The 23,505-nt window shown below is 31.5% G+C and overlaps 2 protein-coding genes across 2 annotated transcripts; one reads left to right on the top strand and one right to left on the bottom strand.

The window, feature by feature from the left end:
• Positions 1–13,737: 13,737 nt before the first annotated feature.
• On the top strand, positions 13,738–17,757 carry LOC102627499 (UPF0613 protein PB24D3.06c). Its single transcript, XM_006489231.4, has 9 exons — positions 13,738–14,086; positions 14,891–14,967; positions 15,382–15,487; positions 15,692–15,784; positions 15,894–15,959; positions 16,396–16,541; positions 16,879–16,987; positions 17,222–17,286; positions 17,395–17,757. Exons 1-9 carry the CDS (start codon positions 13,832–13,834, stop codon positions 17,540–17,542), a joined length of 1,065 nt encoding a protein of 354 aa, XP_006489294.1. The 5' UTR covers positions 13,738–13,831; the 3' UTR covers positions 17,543–17,757.
• Positions 17,758–21,222: 3,465 nt separating this feature from the next.
• On the bottom strand, positions 21,223–22,765 carry LOC102627795 (probable aspartic proteinase GIP2). The gene has a single exon (XM_006489232.4). The coding sequence runs from the start codon at positions 22,725–22,727 to the stop codon at positions 21,417–21,419; it is 1,311 nt and encodes a 436-aa protein (XP_006489295.1). The 5' UTR covers positions 22,728–22,765; the 3' UTR covers positions 21,223–21,416.
• Between the last annotated feature and the right edge of the window lie 740 nt (positions 22,766–23,505).

Genomic DNA, 23,505 nt, shown 5'->3' with positions numbered 1-23,505 from the left:
CAATGATTTGCGCATTTCTAGAAAATGAAAATGAATAATAATTATATTGAACTTTTAGTTTTATATATGAAAAAATTCATTCAGATTCTCTAGATTTGTCTCGATGATAATTAAACTCCCATCATTTTAGAAATTGACAACTAGACCATATAATCTCAACAATGGACATCGGAACCTATTTTGTCAGTAAAGCACCTTTTTGGGATGAGATAAGGGTATGATGCTCTATAGTCTATAATACCCTTATCTCGAATCATATAAATGAAGTTTACTAATAAAAGATGTCTAAAATTTCTACTTCTATTATTTGAAACTACTTCATAAAGAGTTTAATTATTTGATTTTTAAAAGAGTCTAAGAGCCAATTTATTTATTTATTTGACTGAAGACTAAATATGATTTAATTTCAGCTTTAAGTATACTTGTTTATTGATTTACACTAAAAGTTTGGTAAAAGTATCCAACTAAAATTTACTCGAATTTTTTGATTTGTCACCGAATCTGAATGATTTAATATTATTTCATGATAAAACATTATTTTTTAACTTAATAAAAAATTATCTTTTATTGACAACACTATTCAAAATGATAAACGTAAAAAATAATATTTTCCCATATGTTTCATATAAACAAACTTATTATTTGTATTTATATACTTAGTTTTTCATGTTAGAGTGAAATTGATCCATTTAAATTTCAGATGAAAATACAAACTATACCTAATTGTCGATTGAGACAGTGTTTAGAAGTCTATTATCTTATTATCTTTTAGATTATAGCAAAAAATTGTAACAGTAATATTGATATATTATCTTTATTTTTAGCCAATAATCGTGGGTTTCTAAAAATAGTAGCTTTAGGAATCATGTAATTAATTAAGACTTACATATTATGGGAATATAAAAATAATTCTATAATGACGGTGGGTTTCACCTGGCGATCATGGAATTTAGTAACAGTTTACAATTCTATTGCGGCTTGCTATCTCGATTGACTACTCCATTGCAATAATTAATCTCTGTGGCTTTTTTTTTTAACATAATTATATATATATATATATATATACACACACACACATCAAAACTCTGTTCATTACTAGGACAACTGAAAGTGATACATTATAGTGGAGTGATCCATAATTAATGCAGATAACAAAAATGACTTTTAGAGGGTACAAGATCCTCTTCTGAGCATTATGAGCTTTTAAATTTTTAATGATTTTTTGTCATGTGTTTTTTAGTAGTATTGTATGAATAAGATTTAATTTAATTTATTTTTTTATTTATTAACAATCAATCAATAATTAATTTATTTATTCAGGATATGATCAGATCATGAGAGAATCCTAATCCTTTTTAGAGATACTTAAAGAATTATATATATTGATCATTATCATCATTATTATGCCACTTTTTGACCCACTTTTTTTAAGCCACCAAAACTTGCAAAAAAACAACGATTTAGAAAATTGTACTCCAAGTGGGTTTACTTGTTTGGCTTTTCTAGTCCATAAAATCAAGTTCCAATTACACATTACAAAATATGAGATTGATAAATTGGCTACTCATGAAATGAAATATATAAAATCCAGTATAAAAGTGGCGTTGTGTCAAAGATTAAATACAAGGAATTGTTAATATGTATCACTTATACCTTATTGTTTTTAAAATACACAAAAATCTCCTTGGCACCAAAAATTTTTTTAAAAAAGAGGGTTAAATAACTTTGATAATTTATTTTGGAATATAATATATATTTATATTTATTATTAAAAAAGTATTTAAAAATAATCAAAACTATAAGAAAATATCTTATTATTAAGTTTTTTATCGACACCAAAACATAATCATTAAATTTTTTATTTTAATTTCTATTTGTATGATTTCTTTAATTTATAATAATATAAATTTAAATAAATTTAAAACAAGAATAATATAGTAAAATTATGCCCCATAGAATTATTGACTACTGATTTTCAAAATTATCACAACTAACGAATTCCTTAAATATAATCAATTTGTCATGTATTGCACATGACCCACTCAATCCACGTCTTATAGTGATAATTTTGAAAATGGACATGATTTATAATCATTAGCAAGAGAATATATATCATTATCTAAGGTACCAACTTGACAAATAGTTTAAGTTATAGTTTGAAAAACTTTAGAGTTTTTCATAGAATTAGATCTATGGTTGAGCAGCTTGGGCTTGGGATTGTACATAAATGGAAATTGACAATTGCCTTCTGATGTGACAATGATGGATTCCGAGCGTGCTCGTGGGATCTCAAAAGGTCACTTCAATCATCATACACGAGAGATTTCAAATGGAAGTGGCACTAACTAGTTACATCTATAATGAGTGTGATTAAAAGGACTTCCACAATCATATACATTAATTTTCCTTTAGCTAAAGTCCTTGATTGCCTTGATAATATATCTAATCATTCCATGAACTTTATTGGGTCGAGAGCTTTGGTTTCCATTAGCTTCGAAGCAAAGTGCTTCCCTTAAAGGTACTTAAATTAGTTAATTTACAGGTAAAGACTCTTTTTGAAATGAAATGAATAAATATGAGTCTTTATATATAATAACTCATTATAAGTATTTATTTTTAAATGTAAGATAGATCTTGTTTATGTTGGATCATAATCTAATGTCCATTTGAGTTTGTGCTGAGTACTAAATTAATATTTAATAACTAATTCGGTCTCATGTAGAACAATTGGTGATCATTGAATTAGTATCCGACATAAACTCAGCTGAGCATTAAATCTATTTCTAAGATTTTTAAGTTATGTATGGCAGTTTTTTGAAATATGTTATAATATTAAAAATTATAATTATTAAGTTAATTATTTGTAAGTGTGGGTATATTTTTAATTTATATTAATCATATATTTATTGTTGAAAATATTATCTCACTAGGTTGAGAATAATTTTTAAACTAATAATAAAATTAGCGATAACTCTCAACTCATAAATTAACTTTTGAGTATGAATTATGTTTATATACTTTGTATACACTGTAATTTTGTAAATTTAGACTACTAAAAAGGGGCTCTTAATGGAATTTCATCAGATTATTTTGTAATTTTCAAAAGAGAAATCTATCTCTTCTCGCCATGTGTGTTGTACACGTGCTTGTTGAAAAAAAATTCCGATCGATCAGAACTTTCACATCCACCAAAAGCAGCCATTCTTTGATCTCACCTTGAATTTTTTGTGGTTAATATCTTTTCGGGAATCGCTCTCCCCGTCACAATTTAGAACCTTAAAAGCAATCATGAGCAAGTCAATAGTGGGGTTATATACCTTTTTTTTTTTTTTCCTTAATAGAATCCACAGTTTTACTAAATTATTATAACAACAAACCCTAAAAAGGACCCGTGCAAAGCCTCCATTTACGATATTAATTAAATAAAAATTAACTTTAAAGAGGGAGAGGCATATTCATTTCTTTGTTTAATTAATTTATTCAAGGGTTGTTTCTTCATTTGAACCCACCTTCTTTTGATTCTTGTGACCCCATCACTTCAATTTCATTGTTAATTGCATTAATTATTCATCCAAAACACATAATACCATTTTATAGATATAATTTTTTAGTACCAACCGTGATCATCATCATGTGGTGGTTTGCATCGCTATGTCGTCGTATAATAAGTCAAATACAAATTTAGTGTTGTTATAAAATAAACAATAAATAACATTATAATAGTCTTGAAACTTGATTTGGAAGAGGACTCTGTGGTCGTCAACTCCTGGTCGCTGTGAAGTCTTATTCTTTTGAGTCACACACAGGGAATTATATTTTATTTGTTAATTGCTTATTGACTATATGTTTTAGGCTCATTAGGTAATGGATTTGTTTATAATTTTGAATATATTCTGATATCGATCATTATGTCGTATTTAATAATCATCAAGATAGCCCTGCTGGACATTTGTTGTTACACACCGTAAGCAAAACACACTAATTAACGTGTGTGCTCGCAGCTAAACAGTGTTTAAATCTAGGGGATTAATCCTTGCGTTCTATCGAAACTCAAGCTTAGAATACTATTTGTCTAATCCCTTTCCTTCAGCATAACTTTTTAGGTTAAAAGGTTTCGCGGCATAGTATCCGAGTAGGTTAGTCTTGAATGTTTTGTATTTAAATCTTCATATAAGAATGAAATTCACACAAAATAGAATAAATTGTCTGTGTTGAATTCACGTGATATGTCCAATTGAGTGTTACGGATGACACAAAATGTTAGACAAACTCATACTGTGTTTACTAACCCAGAATGGGAATCGAAATGGGAGAATCAAAATGAATAACTTGTTTACTGTTAAATTAAGGTTGGAATTGAGAATGAGTTTCACAGGTCTCACGTAAATTTTGGATTGATTGCTAGAGTTTTGATTGCTTGAGGAGGGGTTGGGAATGGGAACCCCATTCCTCGGAATGACAAAATTATCCCTAATACACTTTTAATATATCCAAAATACCATCTTTAGAAATTAAAAAAAAAAACTGAAAATTTACTTTATTATGGAATTCAATTATTGTTTTTTTTATTATTATTGTTGTTGTTGTTAATTTATTAATTATTACTATTATTTATTTATTTATTACTTTAATTTTCATCATCATCATCACCATCACCATCATCAAATGACAATAATTAACATAGAGTATTTTAATAAATTATTAATGATACTATTTTTAATATTATTATTATTAACAATTATTTTTATAATAATAAAATTCACAAATAACTATGATGATGATGATGATAATACTTATTATTATAATTAATTAAGAGCATTTTAGTAATTTGAAATAATTTAGTTTATTCCAATTCCGATTCTAAGATAAAATAAACATATCAATGAAATTTTAATTTATTTTAATTTTAATCTATTTCGATTACTAACAAATAAATGCAGCATCAAAGTGTTATTATCTTGACCCTAACCTTCCAATTTAAATTTTTAAGTTAACTGATTTATCAAAACATGAGCTTATCTTATATATATATATATGTGGATTTTGCTACCTTACGTTAAACGTAAGGTACAATCACTCACACAATTTATTTATGGACTCCATTAAAATCTACCACTAGTGAGAGAGCTGTACCTTACGATAACTGTAAGGTAGCAGCTAGCTCTCTCTCTCTCTCTCTATATATATATATATATATATACACACACACACACGAAGGAAAACCAATATACAGTAAATTGCGGCATTTTTTGCCCTTATTAGAAGTCTCAATAGTAAGGCAAATGCTATGTTACAATTAATGTAACATACACACTCAACAACAACCACACAAATTGTGTGGGTCTATTATTTGTGTGGTTGTTGTTGAGTGTGTATGTTATATTAATTGTAACATAGGGGCTCCCCAAAAGTAAATGTCCTTCGTGCACTGTACATACTCTGTACCTCGTGCAGCTGTGCTGACATCATAGAGCCGTAATGATAATGAAATAACAAAAATAATTTATTTTTTAACATGGAGATGAGTTGATGTGCCAGACAGAACTTAAGCTTTATCCAATATTAAAGCTTGCTAACCTTGACACTAATGTTGGTTAAAACGATGCTTCCAAATAGTTCAAAATCATCACTTTAGTCCTTTTCGTTCAAAAGTTGGCAGGTTACATGGTCGAAATTCACGATCACACTTTTAACCTAGCAACCATCCTACCACTGACTACTACCTGTAAAATTCTTTATGAAATGACAAAACAAAACTATATTTATTCTCTCGATGTATGGCCAGCTAGAAAGCAAATTATTAATAATACAATCAATTGAAGATCGATCGAACACTTGGTTACCCTTTTTACCTGAAAATTTTTGAAAAAAGAAATTAAAGGTTTTAATTCTCTTCGTTTAGTCACATCCCCACACCACTTTGGTTATATTCTTGAAGCATGCTTTAGGACTTTTGTCAACAAGATGGATAGGAAGAGTAATTCATTTTCCTATTTTTCTTACAATTTATGTGGCCACACATGACCTAAATATTAAAATATCATTCATATTTGTAGAAGAGTGTTCCATATATGAGTGCATCTTATGGTACACAACTTTACTCTAGGCGAATTCTCATTAAAAAAAAAACTATATTATCGGGTTGACAAGCCCATAATAAAAGCTTATCACACTTAAAATTGCGCACTAACACTGAAATAACTCTCAAATTTATATATCATTAATATTCTTCGACCAATCTTAGCTTCTCCCTCAAGAATGCAATGGGTACCACATCAAAAGGAAAGAAAAATTTGAATAAATGATGATTGATTGATTGATTTGAGGGTCCTTTTTTTTTTTTTTCATTTTGGGATGGAAGTGGCAAATTGGGATTGCACATGTGAGAAAATGATTGGAGGATCCTTGTTATTGTGATATATATGGTACTACTCAAGTGTCCGTACCAGCTTTCGGCTTTGGCTATTTTGGACATCCAAGAATCATTTACATAGAATATTTCCTTGCTTTTCCACGATAAAGTTTATTCTCTGCTCAATTTGCAACTTAGCATAATTTTTCAAAGCAAATAATCTTTCAATTTCAGGAACAAGTCTTGACTCTCGAGCATTTCTGTTATACACTTTTTTATCCATCTCAACTAATCGTGTAAGAATAAATACGTGTGTAAAAATGAATAAGATAATATAATGAATAAGATAATATACACTTAGGACAATATTAGGGAATGCAAAATTCGTCATGAGAACTCTTCCTGTTTAAAAGACAATAGGTTGGGGATAAAGCTTTTTTACTTTTTTCTGATTAATTTTTTTAGGTCTGGCTCGAGAATGACATTCTAAGCCCACTAACCATAAGGATGACAAATATTTTTCACAGGCCTGCAGAAGCGCGTACATGTTTGGCTCAAGATCATACTTATTTAATTGTCCTTGAAAATCAGTTGGGCTAAGATCCAAATTTTATTTTTCCTCAATTTGTATTTCTAGTCCTTCTAAATGTTATAAATAAATAATTATTAGAAAAATTTTGAACTAAACAAAGTACTAAATAGCATCTTATTATTAAGCTTATATTAACTTAATTTTCATTGATTACAAAACAATTAAAGATATTGCATATTTATAGAGCTAGAAAGCTTTGGGGGTTTAGGGGGCAATTCACAAAATAGTGAAAGCTCACCACTGACTTTACAACACTCTCCCTTGAACTTCACCATGTAGGTACTTTACAAAGTGCGCTTAAATATTGCCTCATTAAAACCTTGCCAATAAAATCTAGTTGAAGGAAAAAGAGTATAGTGCACAATTGCTTAATATAGCTACTGAAATTCTTGTCTTCAAAATGTACTCCCCCTGATGAAATATCTCCTCAAGTGTCATCTATCAGTTTGATAATTTGTTGAATCGACGTATGCCAATGTTGTGAACTAACTTCTCAAACGTCGATGTGGGCAAAGCTTAAGTAAAAAAGTATTTGCTTGACATCAATTTTGTTGCCTTGGTATAGCTTACGAGTATAAAAACTTTTGGTGAGAAATGCTTGGTTCTAACTCCTTTGATGTATCTTCATCTATTTGAATAATAAAAGCAGTATTGCCTTCATTTATAATTGTTGGAATTTCTATTGTGGAAGTCAAATTGCACATGCTCTGAATATGACTAACAATAGACTGCAGTCAAACACATTCTCTACTTGCTTCATGTAATGCAAGGATATCTAAGTGATTAAAAGAGGTGTCAATGAAAGTCTGCTTAGTAAATCACCATGAAATTATTACACCATTGTAAGTGAAGACATATCCTATTTATGAATTAGCTTTGTAGAGATCAGAGAGATTAGCATAACGATAAGAGTAGGATTCTTTGTTGGCTCATTTGAATAAAATAACCCCAAGTCCAACGTTTCACGAAGACATCGAAAGATAGGTTTGATGTCATTCCAATGTTGCCTTATTGGTGCTGAGCTAAATCTTGCTAATAAGTTCACATATAATACAATGTCTAGTTTGGTACACAAAGTTAGATATAATAAAGTACCAATTGCATTGAGATATGGTACTTATAGACCAAGTATCTCCTCGTGATGAGCATATAATATATACATATTTTACCCTTAATTATATAATTGCTAGTTATTTTTATTTGTTATTTTTAATTAATTGGATTATTTCATTGAATAGGGAATTAATTGGAGATATGGATAAAAAGGCATGAAGAAACTCAATTTAGGAAGCAAGGGAGATTAAATTGAGAATCAATTGAAGGATAAGGAATTAAAAGAATTAATTTATTGAGATTTAATTCAAGAAAAGAAGAGATGCATCATGTGAGAAGCAATTGCCATTATTGTTAGCGTGTGCATGACATTAAAAAAAGGAATCCTAATGCAATTTTAAGTGGTAGGCACGTATGAGAGCAAAAAAAATTAAAGGTCAAGCCTTTCGGCTTTAGAATTGAAAAGGTCGGGCCCGTTTTAAAGACTATAAAAGCTGACTTTGACTTTTAAGAAGGAGACGGCCAGAGGAGAAAAAAGAGAGCAGACACAAGGCAGAGAAGAAAAGAAAATAGCGACAGCAGCAGTTCAATATTCCCATGGCTAGTTTTATTTTATTTGTTGCTCCCTATTCAAGTATGTCTAGCTAATTTTCTAATACTGAGGTTAAGGATGAAACCTTATTCAATGAAATAATTATCTTTTTATTAAATTAATTCCCTACATATGTGTTTTAATGTTTATGGTTCGTGTTTCACATGATTAGTTGAATGTTATTAAATTCTTTTCACCAATTTTGTCATGCATTATTGATTGTTAGAATTAATATTTGACTAAATCTATGCTTGGATCTATAAAGTTTATATATGATTATCTTTCATTATGTGTTTTTCATTAAATTATTTACACAGAGTGCTTAGGAAAACTTTGACTTTTTGTTATTCAATATGTTTACAGGAGATACTTAGATATCATACTATTAAGTAGAAAAAGAACATGCACAAAATTAATTTTATTTGGGCTTAATTGTTATATCCATGAGATGACATAGATTAATTTCGAGTTGTCACTCTAAAATAAACTAATTCCGCAACATGTAAAATAGCATGACCCTATTCAAATATTGGTAATTTTGTACACATAAGTAAAGTTCTTATAATTATCTACAATCATTTAATAAAACATTATGCCAATCCATTTTTTGTATGTACATGTGGAACTGGATGCTCAACATCAATACCTATTGATGTACAATAGTCATTAAACGTCTTAGATGTAAACTCATCATTATTATTTAGACATATGGTTTTTTACTGAATAACTTAGAAATTATTCCCCTAATCTTATAATTTGGGCAAGCAATCTTGCAAGTGCAATGTTATGAATGGACAATAAATAAATAGGTGACCATGATGCAGATACATCAATCAAAACCATAAAGTAACGAAATGGTCCACAAGGTGGAAGAATTGGTCCACATATATCTCCTTGAACTCCTTATAGAAACGATGAAGATTTGTAACTAACTTTAAATGGGGACGGTCTGACCACAAATGTTTCTTGTGAGCAAGCAATACAAACAATCTCATTAGACAATAAAATCTTGTAGTTCTTTAATGTATATCCCTGGGAATTTTTTAATAATTCTATGGATCATTATAGATTTAGGATGTCCAAGGCGATTATGCCACAACATAAAATATTTTTGGATTTGTAAACTTCTGGTTCATTATAGCATTAAATCGTATTTATGATTATTTAACACAAACCTAATAAGAACACTTTGAGCTTTTCAAATATATATTTCTTTCCTAAGACATTTTTAGTAATGCAGAGATATTCTGCATTATTTTCATTTAAATTCAGGATATCCATTTCAACGGATATCTTTAAAGCTTAACAAATTCCTTTTAAATCTTACTAAATATAAAGTATTTTGAATTATTAATTTTGTTCCATTTGCCAACAAGAGTATGCTCTTCCGGAGCCTTTTATCAAGTCTGCAGGATCAGATATAGTATTTACATTTCCTTCAAATTATTTTATCTCTAATAAATATTTTATATTTTGAAGAATAGTATGTGTGGCTGCACTATCAACCAAGCATATAGTCCTAGCTTTCATTTACGAAATAGTTAATTTATTTCTAAAATCCATAAAAATACCCGACCCGATCCAATTCGAGTTGAATTCGGATGAATTTTTATTCAACCCAACCAACCGGAAACCCGATCGGGTTGATCCGAACCTAACCCTAACCTGATTTTGCCCAGCCCTACATTTAACAAAAGTTCATATTAGACATCATGATTAGATATGAACATTAAGTATATATGATGAAACTACAAAAAAAGTACAAAAGTTAACATATTAATAACTTAATAATTATGGCTTAATAATGAGAGCTTAATTAATGTGGACATTTCCATTACTAATTAAGTGATTCTTTTCTCTTCTGGGTCTTTAAAGAAATCAGAGGAATCAAGATGAGTTACATTAACAGGATATGAGTTATCGATTAAATTAGTTTCAATCTTTCATTTTCCTTTCTTGGATGCTTGGTAAAGGACCACAAAATGTTTGTCATCCGACAGGTGCATGATCAATGTCATTTTCCTCCACATCGATAACAAATTTCTTTATTATCATTTTTAGCATTATTCTTTCTTGCATCATTGTATTTATTAGATCTCTCATAGACGTTCTATTTCTAGTGCGTCTATTTCTATTGTTCTATTATCTTGCGTGCCTATGATCACCATGATGACAGTAACCACGACCTCTCTTACCTCCGTAATTACATCAACTATTAATATATATATTTGCATTCGCTTTTGGGAATGGTTGAGAGCTAGTCAGACGTAATTTATGATTTTTCATTAGGAGCTCATTGTTTTTCTCAACAACTAAAAGAGTCGTTATCAACTCAGAGCATTGGCTGTGTCTGCGTTCCTGATATTGTTGTTGCAAAACAACATTTGATACATAAAAAGTAATGGATGTCTTTTCAACTATATCTTTACTATTAATTTTTATACCACACAATTTTAATTTTAAGGTGATGCAGAACAAAATAGAGATGTAATAAGAGACTCTTGTATAATCATAGAATCTCAAGTTTAACCACTCATGTTCGGCATTTGGGAGAAAATATTCATCTAGTGGTTAAACATTTTCTTGAGATTACTCTACAAAGTTACTGGATCCTCCATCTTTTGATAGTGAGCTTTCAGGCTCTTATGTATATGGGGGCGGAGGAAAATCATGGCCTTTGATTTTTCCTGTAAAGATGCTTCGTTTCCTTTTGCTATAATATTTTTCAGACCCATAGCTTGTAAGTACATTTTAGCGTCCATTACCCAAAAAAAAAAAAAATGTTTCTTCTGAAAATTTCAAGAGTAGGAATTTGTAGATTCGCTAGACTTGCCATTTTTCTAAAAGCCTTGTTATTAATAATAAAAAAGAAAATAAAAATAAGTATCACAACATAAATATGAAATATTTAAATATAAACAAAAGCAAAATTTACGAAATATGAAAAATCATCACACGCGTATTTAGAATTTCAAGTTCTAACTTAAAATCATAACTTAGAACTTAAGGTTCTAAACTTTAATGAGGTTAGAACTTCAAATTCTCACCACCTTATTTGTATTATAAACTTTAGGCTACAACAATAATATTCAAAGACAAATATATGTAAGAGCAAATCATGATTTATTGAAATTAAAATAATTTATAGGCAGAGTTAAACTAGCTATATAGCGAATAAATTAAACAAGATAAGCGATTGAACCAGCCATATAAATTAAATAAGTCATATTAACAAAATAATAACAAAATAATGATAATTACAATATAGGCGGTATTATAAAACCAACCATTAAAATTATCGTAAACAATAAACAATAAAAATAACAACATAACAAAAATAACGATAAAGCGTAGAAGAAATAAGCATAAATAAACACAAACAATAAAAATTAAATTGTCTGCGTCAAATTAGCCATTATGTTGACAATATATTATAAATAAACAAATAACAGAAATTTTTTGAACTAAACAAAGTACTAAATAGTACCTTTTTATTAAGCTTATATTAAGCTAATTTTCATTGATTACAAAACAATTAAAGGTATTGCATATTTATAGAGCTAGAATGCTGGGGGGAGGGGGAGGGATAAATAATCGATGTGGGATTTTGATATCACAAAATAGTGAAAGTTCACCGTCAACTTTACAACAACAAAATCCTATTTTTAACTATTGTTTAATTGTTAGAAAAAATTACGTAAAAGGACTACTATGAATTTTGCTAAACTAAAATCAAATTAGTGAACCCTAATTATCTTTAAATTCTAATATATGATATAATTAATTTTTTCACAAAAAATTTTAAATCAACGAAGAAAAAAATTACTTAATAACAAGAATTTTCTTATGTAATAGTATGTCTACAATCTAGTTAATTGATTCTAGATGGTAGTAAAAGTTTTGGCCTTTTTTTATAATTTTATGAAAGAAAGAACTGTTAATATAAAAAAAGAGTTTTAAAAGGGTGTTATTAAAAAATAATTTGATGGTGCCATGGTAATGCAGTTTCGAAAGTAGAAGGCCCATTGAGGCCCAAAAGAGAAATTGGAGATATCGGAGATTTTCATTTTATGGTTGGGCTTTGTTCACCAAACGCGAGAGCAGAGAAGAATCCGAGAAATGACGGGAGGCATATTCTTAACTGAAAATATGAGTATCTATCACGCGCCTAGTGGAGCGACTGCTGAAGGATCTCTTTGTTTTTGCATGGTCTACGCATTTCACATTCGTTGTTATTTTATTGCAAAAACACGAGTAATGTGATAAGAAATAAAAGTTTAAAACATTCATAATCATAACTTTAATGTTGTAAAGATAAAAAGAAAATAATAGAATTAATAGAGAAAAATTATTTTAGGAAACTAGAGGAGGTCGATGATAATTTCAATATTGAGAAATAAGAGAGTTAAACTTTTTTTAGCGAGTGTATATTTTACATTATATTTTATGACTATTTTTTTATAGAAATGAATATATATCTTTAAAATAAAATTTTAATATTGCATATTTTAAGTGAGTTGATGTTCATTTTTAAATGATAAATAGAATGATAAGTCTATTATTACACTATAAACTGACAAAAATATGACCATTCAATTAATAAATACCATTCTTTTGAAAAATAATTAATACCACCTTATTAATTGAGATAAGTATTATTTTATAATAAAAGAAACTTGGCCAATTAATAATAAATTTTTGACAACTAGTTAAATTTATAATTATAAAACATTCAATGTATCAAGACACTTGACAAAAAATGGAGATCCACATAATACACTATACTTAAAATTTTTAATCACAAATTTTTCTAATACACTATTACTTATTTTTCACAATAAAAAATTTACCTGTAACAATTTTAAAGCAATAATCAAGTTATAATACACACCAAAAAACAAAAAAAATACAACTTTTCACCAAAAACCAAATGCAGAAAACCATACAAAATCATCCTTAAGGATGCTGTATTATATTTATGGATTTATTTATAAGAAAAAAAAAATTATATATCATCTATTTTTATTTTTATTTCAAGAAAAGGAACTTTGTCATGACGCGCTCGTAACAGCGTGCGCAAAACAGAGCCCTTCACTTGCAGTCCGAAAATTAGTGACGCAGACAAATCTTACTTTCCAGCTTCCAAGTACAAATCATAGATCCTCTTATTACCCTCAAATTTGCACAATAATTACAAATTCCCCCCCAACAAAATGGGATCAAAATCAAAGTGAAAAATACAATGAATCTTTCACTTTCGTCCTCAGCTTCCTCTTCATCATTAGCATCCAATTCATCTTCTTCTTCTTCAACAATAGCAACAACGTCATCGTCAACTTCTTGGTTCTCTGGAATTAGAGGCTGCTTAAATAGGTCCGCAAGTTGTAAAGTGACGAGCAATTCAGCTTCCGGTGGCCAGGATATGGGCGGCCCCGTTGTTATGGGCAAGAACCAGTTTCGTGGTGTCCTCTTCAAGTACGGTCCCAAGCCTGTTCAGGTCTGTTTCTTTATATTTTCTTTTGGGATTTTTTTAATTGTTACTATTGGTTCATGAATTGCGTTCAAAATTTAACTTTGATGAGATTTTAGGTGAATGCTGCAATTGAGAGTGAAAATTTTGATTCATTTGTGTATTCTTTGTTTTGATTCATTTGTAGATATGGACTTATGGCTGTGGCAACCTTCAATGACTTGGATTTTATTTTTCTTCTGAAAAAAATCTTTTGATATTTGAAAGATTAAATTTGGTGTTTATTTGTTGTATTTTATCTGTCGATATTGCGATTGGATATGAATTGTTCATTTGCGTCATTTGCATAGATGGGCTGATTTAGCAAGAATTTAAAATTTGACATCGGAATTCATGTATGATTTGATGAAGTTGAGGTTTCAGAAATCGGATATCTTGCTTGTATGTTCATATGTAATAACCTCCTCATTGTTTATTGGATAGTGAGTGTTGGAGCTTTGGATAATTTGAAAACTGTTTTTCTTCAGAATAAGAGTTGTTCATTTTGGTTGCTTGTAAGGACCTACTCAATGGCTTTTGAACAGTATAAGAATTAGATGTAGTTCTTGTGGACCAAAACTTTGGTCTCTCTTTTGAAGGGAAGGGTTTTATATTCTACTTTGTTGTAGTTGTGTGTTAGCTTTTACTCCGTGGCATAGAAACATGTAATTGGGCTGTGTACTGTGTTTTTTTAACTTGTTTTCAATTTATGCTGTCTTGTGGTACATTCAAATCTTTGCCTTTGGATTTATTTTTTCGAATGATTTTTACTATGCTTTCTTTGCCTTCCAGGTCGCATTTAAAACTGGTGACTATCAACAACAAGTTATTTTTATTGGCGGATTGACTGATGGCTTTTTTGCTACCGAGTATGTTTCATATTGTTAGCATTATGAACTCCACTACTTTTGGTATTTCTTTTCAACAGAAAGGCCACCTGGCTTTAGTTGTTACCTTCATCTAATAGAGGTTGTTTTACTTTAATCTATTTTATGCAAACATACCTGAAGACACAGCAGTCACATGTTTGAAGTGTGAGAGTAGATACTGATAAAAGCATGGCGACTGGCAATTGGAAACCTAGGCGAATATAAATATTTATTTTTAAAGGACATTCATTTTGGGGTTGCTGGAATACAGGAAGAGAACCTCTGTGTGATAGGGGGAGCAAATAATTAGGATTTGTTTGTTATTAGTTTTGGCTGAATACCAAATTCATATTTGAAACTTAACTTCCCACCCCTTGCCACCGCCTAACACTGCTTTCATCTTTTGATTTGCAGATACTTGGAACCTCTTGCAATTGCTTTGGACAAAGAGAGATGGTCACTTGTTCAGTTTCTTATGACATCTTCATATACTGGATATGGCACTTCCAGTTTGCAACAAGTAATATATGTCTGCCTATTAATTGTTATCTATGCCTTGTGACTGAAAATTTATATACTTACTTTTCTTCATATTTCCACCATTTTGCTCACTAGAGATGGAAACTGATATACGTTGCTTGCCATGTGTTTTCCTGCATTTATAATGATGTACTACTACTTTACTATTTAGACTTATAATATTCTTGCTCCAATTATTTATAAGGATGCAATGGAAATTGATCAGCTGATTAGCTATCTCATCAACAAAGACAATTCTGAAGGTGTAGTGTTGCTGGGTCATAGTACTGGCTGCCAGGTAATTAGTTATTGCATTTTAATTTGTACCGAGTTTGAAGTGATCTGAACGCTCACTCTTCGCATTTCTAACGAGTAAAATTATGCTTCTTGTATTTTCATAAATCTAGGATATTGTGCATTATATGCGTGCAAATGCAGCATGTTCGCGAGCTGTCCGTGCTGCCATTTTTCAGGTACTAACCATCGATTTTGAAATATTTGTTGTGTTATTGATTGCGAGTCATAACTTGTTGCTCTCTGTACTTACTTAAGAATGTTTCTACAGTGTATGATTAGTTTTGACTGATAATCAATGTTTCTTGTGACCCATTCTCGTTTTAAATTGCAATTATCAGATTAACTTATCTATTGATACCTGATACCATTTGTAGCTAAACTACGGAGAATTAGTGTATCACCAATCAATGTGAACGTTTGTGGCTAAGCTACCCAACTGATTTTTTAGACTTGATACCATTTGCACAGACATTCACCTTTTAGTAACGAATGATTGCTTTGATCCCTTATGAAGTTTCTATCTTCCCTGATTGAACATTTCATGTCTTTGGTTTTTTCTTCACCTTGTGAATTTACATGCTGCTTTGGTCATAATACGAATTGGATTGCCAGGCTCCAGTTAGTGATAGAGAATACAGAGCAACTCTTCCTGAAACAGCTGCTATGATTGACCTGGCTTCAAGCATGATTAGAGAAGGGCGGGGATCAGAGTTAATGCCTAGGGAAGCAGATCCATGTTCTCCAATAACTGCCCAGAGGTGGTTATACTTATGTATTCTTGCTATTGTTGAATACAGTACATCTCATTTTTCTTTATCTTGTTACTTTCGTCAATTTTGGTGTTGTGAACTTCTGAACTTGAGTTGCAGTCAAAGTTTAATAATTAAAAAGTAGTTTATTTATATCTAGGTAATTTAAATATGATCTTTGCACATCATGTTCATGCCTTTAAGAATTTTAGTTAACAATGTGAAATATGAAATATCAGTGATTTGCACCACAGATTTACTGGATTGCTACATTACATAAACGGTCAGATAATTGTTTAGGGCTTTATAATGGTGATTTATTGCTAAAAGACCACATTTTTTGCAGGTATCACTCTCTTTGCGCCTACATGGGGGATGACGACATGTTCAGTTCGGACCTTAGTGATGACCAGCTGAAACAGAGACTGGGTCACATGGCTAATACTCCTTGCCAGGTCAGCACTCTTTTTACTTCTTACTTTCCTAAAAGTCTTAACTACTGTCACCTTTCAGCTTGGGCTATCACATTTTCCTTTGTTTTGCGATGACTAATATTTGTGAGGGCTAAAACAAGGGGTGGGAAGTATTTGATTATTACAAGTGAAAGCAATGGGTCTTTGCTTCATTACAATGAACTAAGTGCATGGTAGTTGTCTACAACTCGGGTATTTCATATTTTTTCTGCACAGGTTATCTTTTCCATGGCCGACGAATATGTGCCAGAGTATGTTGACAAGAAAGCATTGGTTGAAAGGTGAGAATGTAGCCATTTTTTAGTCCTTTGCATCTTAGCCATTTTTTGGAGACTATTGACATTTCTGACTTAAACAAATGATATTTGTTAATATTTGAAATCATGCAGATTGTGCAGAGCTATGGGTGGCGCAGAGAAAGTTGAAATTGAACATGGGATTCACTCGCTTTCTAATAGAGTTAAGGAAGCTGTCCAGGCAATTATTGACTTCGTTAAAAGGGAAGGACCAAAAGGCTGGGATGATCCATGGAACTGATGCTGTGCTTTCTGTCATCTTTATGATTTTCATTTTTTGTTTATTGTTCCTCCTAAGATTCAGCATATTCAATTCTTTATATATGTTAGAGGCCGCTGATTTTATCTTATCAGCTGAAGTTGTGGGGATATTGTGATGGGTGAACAAGTGAACATTGTGTAAAGCGATTCAACATTGTAGAGTTTTCGGTATTAATATATTCAGAATTTTGCTTTTTTTTTTTTTAATAACCATTGCATTGCTTGATGATTTGGGCTATGGGTGTGTGTTACTCTCATTGCTTTGATGAATCTCATTTTGATACTCATAATTAAAATGTTTAACTTGTTGCACACGTTGGAAATGCTGAATCCCCTCAAAAGTTTTGAAGTCATTCATTGAAAATTTTGAAATTTAAGACCTAATTGTCACTTCAGTTGAGTTTTTTATTTCTAGCTTAAGGGTGTAATCAACTGAAGAAGAAAGTTCCTTTTTTTTTCCCCTTTTTTCCTTTTTTCTTTTTTTATTCTTTAAACATAACTTGTTGAAAAAATCCAAGTTTTCTGTTAGGGAACCCACTTCATTCATTCGTTGCCAAAATTTTATCCCGCCTTTTCTTTCCTTTCAACCAATACAAGCTCGGTTTTTAAACACTTACTGAAGCCTATCTTTAGTTCAAAAATCTACTTTTAACATTTTTCTTTATTCTTCTTCAGGTCAAGACTCGGTGGACACTGTTACATCATTCAGAAGGTTTACTCCCGAAAGTACCAGATTTTAGCTTATCAGCTGTTCCTTCATCTTTCTGGTTTATTATGATTAATATTTTTCAAATGAGAAATTGATGATTTGACTTATGGATGATGAAGGAATATGGAGAGCGGTCAACTTGGGAAAAATTATATACGATAGCCAAGCTTGATGAAATGAAACCTCCTGCTCAGCTGGTTCCGCTCTACTTTACAAGATGGGATGAAGTTATACTCAGTAAACAAGGAGAGGGAATTGATATGGTGCAATACCAAAGGACTTAGATTTGAATGTATCGTGATTGCTAGCTTGTGATCACGTCGTCTGGTTTCAGTTTATTTAAAAATTATTTATTATCACAGAGATCATATCTATTCTAGAAAAGGTTATTGATCACACTAGAATTTCTTTTGCAGCTGTATAAGCGGAACATTATATGAGTGTGTGAGATCCGCTTGGCTTCTCCCTCCAAGTTGTCATGTCAATCGCATCTTTCTTTCAGTCATGCAGTATCTGCTCTTGTCGATCTTACTGATCCTGAACATCAGCTGAAACCTGAAAGATCGAGCATATATGGTTCAGTTGGCATTCTCTCTAGTAAGCTTCGTAAAACATAGTGATACTGACGTCTTCTGCATTGGTGCTTAATGAATCTTTAGTGTTTAGGTTACACTATTCTTCTTGATCATACAGCGATATCTTAAGTCTCATATTAACAAGTTAAAATACCCTAGTTTAAGCTACCTATTTAGTTAAGTATCCTATGGTAACAGTTTACCCGAGATTCATCTTGGACTTAATCTGTTTGCTTGATTTTTCTAAATGCGGTTGAAAGTGTATTATCATCTCGTTTGGCTGCTGTCCATCCCTCAGGTCAGCAAAATATTACGTACTTTCCCTCTTGAGGACCTCAAGTTCTCACGAGGATTATTGGGAACAGAACAGACATCTAGTCGCAAGTTGGCTCTGATACTAATTGTAATAGTATGAGCTCAACAACTAAATAGATATCATCTGCTTTGAACACAAAAATCGTCACGAATTTTATTATTGGGCTTTGTAACCTAAAATGTGTCTTCTTAGTTAGGAGAGCTCATAACTTATAACATATATATATATATAGGAGGCTGTTCCAATCCGGGAGTCCCGAATTGGAACAGCCTCTTTAAATTTTTTTTGGTTTGGCTGCACATGATGGGCTCCACCATGTGCAGCCACAGGTGGCCTTTGGATTCAAATCCAAAGGCCACCAGCCTCTCTCCTGGACATTGTTCCAATCCGCTTTTGGATTATACTCACTTTTTCTTGTCATTTTGATTTGATGTTACATGGTGTCATTCCTTGATTAACACCATATGGAATTGGTTGGAAGTAAATTGCATCATGGAAGCCAAATTTTCAACAAGATGCACGGCCATTGCATGAATGATGAAATTTGAAGTGTTTCATAGCACTCTGCTTATCGACGGCTTTAACCAGAATTTTTCAATTCACTAGACAACTTTGTTTATCAATCTTATTTTGAGCAGCTTCTAATAGGGAGAAGAATACCCTCTTCGTCACTGCTGTCTCAGTGATCATACTGAGCCTGAACAGCTTCTATTAATTACTCAATGATCATACTAAGCCCGAGCAGCTTCTAAATAAGTAGAAGAATGCTCTTTTCATTGCGGCTGCCTCAGTGGGTATACTAAGCTTGAGCTAATCACCGCTGTTTTTATGCATAAGAATTTGTTATTCATGCGTAGGAACTGTTTTTATGCATAGGAATTTGTTATTCAATTCACAAGTTGTTCAATAGACAACGGGCATCTCAGTTGACATGAACTCCAGTCCAAGTATTGATGCAATTAAACTTTCTCGAATAATAATAAACTCAAAGGATGCACCATTCAACTTTATTATGCAAGAATTATCTAAAATTAAAATTATTGTTGAAATGAACTAGAAAAATAATGGCAGCTGATAATGCACTATTCAACTTTATTAAGAACCCAGAGTAGTGTGATTGTTAACATGTTCAGTTATATCAATCAATGTAGAGGTGAAATCAGTTAATAACTTCAAATCTCCTATATGATTCATACTTGGAATCAAAAAGCAACAATTAAGATTGTGTTGCTTTTTTAAGAAATAGTCATGATACTTCTCGAACAAGAAATAATTACGAGTATTTTTCCGTCAAACTTAATATATAGACAAGGGTTCGACCACTTCCATCACATGTTACTAACTATTTTCATTGGTTTAATTTCTTCCAATATTTCAGCATTACTTGTTTATAAATTTTGTTAATATTTATACACTTATAAAGTTCATTTTTATCAATACTTCATTTATGATAGCTTTATTGAAATAGAATACGTGTGATGGGATAGAGAATATTTCAAATTAATTTTATGCAATTGGTAATTTGAGGGTAAAGACGCGATTACAGTAAGATTTCAGTTTTAAGAAAATCTAGACTTTAAACAAACTTCAACTAAATTCCTATTAATAAAAAAAATGAGAATACAATATTATGAATTTATTTCCATTTTTTATGCAAGCATACAATTTTTCAAATAAATAATTATTATATTAGACATCCCAAAATTTATTCTAAAAGTTTAATCATAAATGAGGTTACATTTTATTCAATGTTGGATTTTTTTCACTATTTTTAAAATATTTTATTATATAGTTTTTCTAATGGATACAATGAATAATGAATTTATAAATTAATTTTTCCCTTAAAGAAAAAAGTGCTGAATCTTGATACGGACGTATCCTCAGTGAGTGGAGCAAAAAACCACTTGGCTTAGAGTTAACTAAGAATTTCTTGATTCAGTACCATAGATTTTAGAATATGCCGTATGGTTTTTTCTTTTTCTTTTTCCCCAAAAGATTGAAAAAAAAAATTTACATCACAGACAATTGCCTTTCCGCTATAAATTGCAACTTGAATGTACTAATCTAGCCAACAGATTGGTGAAAAGCCAGACACTTTTTTTTTTTTAATTATAATTTTCTGTTAAACACTGACCAAAACAAAGAAAAGCTTTATTGAATTAAAAAGAAATAACACAACGCCCCAAATTATTGATCTTGAAACAAAGCATTATAAAAAAAAAAATGAAACGATGAAAGGCAAATTAAAAATTATCTAAGCATGAGATGAAAAGTTGAAATTGGAACAAGTTGTTCGGTGGAAGAGAAGAGAAGAGCTAAAGCCTAGCCTTGACGTGGCCAAATCAAACTGTAGAAGATTATCTTCCAATTGATGCCCACCTATCACAATCGAAGTCCTGGGGTTTACTCCACCATCAACAAACCCTAGGCAAAGCACATCGTCTTTGACTTGCACCATTGAGTTTGCGCCAAAAATACTCCAAATCACTTTGCTACTTTGCAAGACGAGATCAATCTGAGCCACAGCTGCACCAACACGAGTGCTGCCAATGTGAGGAGAACTAAAGCATGTCCCAAAAGGTGAAACTGGCTTAACTCTAGGGACATTCGCCAGCTCCTTGATGAAAGCTTCGGTAAAAGCTTTGTAGATTGATGTTTCCATCACAGTGTAAGGATTGACCGTGCTGATCTTCGTTCCTCCGAAACCCTTTTTGTCAACAGAGAGCAATGATGTGTTCAACGGGACAACATTTCCATTGATCTTAATAGTCTTTACCCCAATGAAGTAATCAGAAGAAGGTTCGGGGAAAAGAGAAATTGAGGCTGTGGTCACAGGATTGAGGATTAGTGGGGTGTAAGTGAGAGACTTGGAAACGTCAACATCAGGGAGCATAACATAAGGGTCGTCACCAAAGAAGACAGCACCGTTAGCTTTGGTAGAGGAACTCAAGCAAATTGCAAATTTTCTCGGGAAGCTAAAAGCAGCAGAGAATAGGGATGGAAGTGAAATTTTGGCCCTTCCCAGGCCCGCCATACCGGTAACACCCTTAGCAAGATCAGATAGATCAAATGATGCACAAACAAAGAGGAGCTGAGGCAATGAAACAACCTTACCGGGATTCTTGCCATCGGTAGATTGGATAGATACAACATCCATGGAGACCGGACCATTTGAGAAGATGCCTCTTATGGGGTTATCCGGTAAGATATTGCAAGTTCTGTTTTGGCAGAATTGCCTAGGTTCGGAAAAGCAATCCCAACAAATACGAGCATTAGCAAGAGAGCATGGAGCTGAGTGGCATGGGGCAAATTTATAGGAGGAAGATTTATAAGTTTCTTCATCACAATTAACCCAAAGTGACCGTCCACCAAGATCAATGGTCAATTTCACTGGTACGTGAGGGGTTCTTTGCTTGATTTCAGTCACATATTGGAGAGTTGATGAATCTTTGGTTACTGGAAGAACTAATGCTTTTGGTCTAAAAGATGTTTTGGCAGTGGAAGGAGAGATCAATACGAGTACAAGAGAGCAAATGAGGGAAAAATTGTAAGAGAGAGCTGCCATTTTATGATGTTTATTTAAGTGGCTGCGTAGTGTACGGTTGTGAGAAGCCAATGTCTATTTATAGTAAGCCTTTGCTGTTAAATAATTGATAGTGGGGCTTTTTTTTTTATAGTTTTGTCTATCTGGATTGTCGACTATTTAGCAGCCAAGCAGCCGCGAATCTATTCAGATGCATGATATATATAATAAGTTTCGTATGTGATAATTGATAAATGTGTTGTTTTACGGGGAATCTAAACAGATCTAATCCTAAATTCTCATTAATCAATGGAAAAAATAGATGTGTCCTCCATTTTATAGATACTTAATACGAAAGGGGATATATCTTGTTGATTAATTTAGGTTTCTTATCATGAAAGCAAGTGATCAAATGTTTAAAAAATTTCCCCACAGAAAAAGAGCCGTCAATGATGACCACTGGGACACCGCCTCCTTCAGCTAAACAATGATACCTATCACTAGCTATCTCTGACCCTTTAAGAATGTGTAGAAGCATTTGACCCATCCCACGACCAAAATCAATTCATCCGTGTTGACAGCCGTATTAGAAAAATGAGTGTTTATGTGTATGTGTGTGTGTGTGTGTGTGTGTATAAAAGAAGCATACACATGCGTGAACTACAGTAAATATTTTGTTAATGCTCAATTTTTTTGTATTGCACAACTACTGTTGCAAGAAGAGCTTGACTTCGATACTACATAATATGAAATGTGAAAATACGTATCCTTTAATTACTATTATAGGTACAAGTTAGGAAGTATTATTTGATTAGTCAGA

The sequence above is a fragment of the Citrus sinensis genome, chromosome 1 (assembly GCF_022201045.2).
Source record: "Citrus sinensis cultivar Valencia sweet orange chromosome 1, DVS_A1.0, whole genome shotgun sequence".
Classification (NCBI taxonomy): domain Eukaryota; kingdom Viridiplantae; phylum Streptophyta; class Magnoliopsida; order Sapindales; family Rutaceae; genus Citrus; species Citrus sinensis.
Note: the sequence above shows the minus strand (reverse complement) of the source record. Positions and strands in the feature narration are given on the sequence as shown.

Coding starts and splice junctions, on each gene's coding strand:
- LOC102627499 (XM_006489231.4), top strand. CDS start 13,832: ATGAATCTTTCACTTTCGTCCTCAGCTTCCTCTTCATCATTAGCATCC. Junction 14,968..15,381: donor GATGGCTTTTTTGCTACCGA/GTATGTTTCATA, acceptor TTTGATTTGCAG/ATACTTGGAACCTCTTGCAA. Junction 15,960..16,395: donor TCCGTGCTGCCATTTTTCAG/GTACTAACCATC, acceptor TTGGATTGCCAG/GCTCCAGTTAGTGATAGAGA.
- LOC102627795 (XM_006489232.4), bottom strand. CDS start 22,727: ATGGCAGCTCTCTCTTACAATTTTTCCCTCATTTGCTCTCTTGTACTC.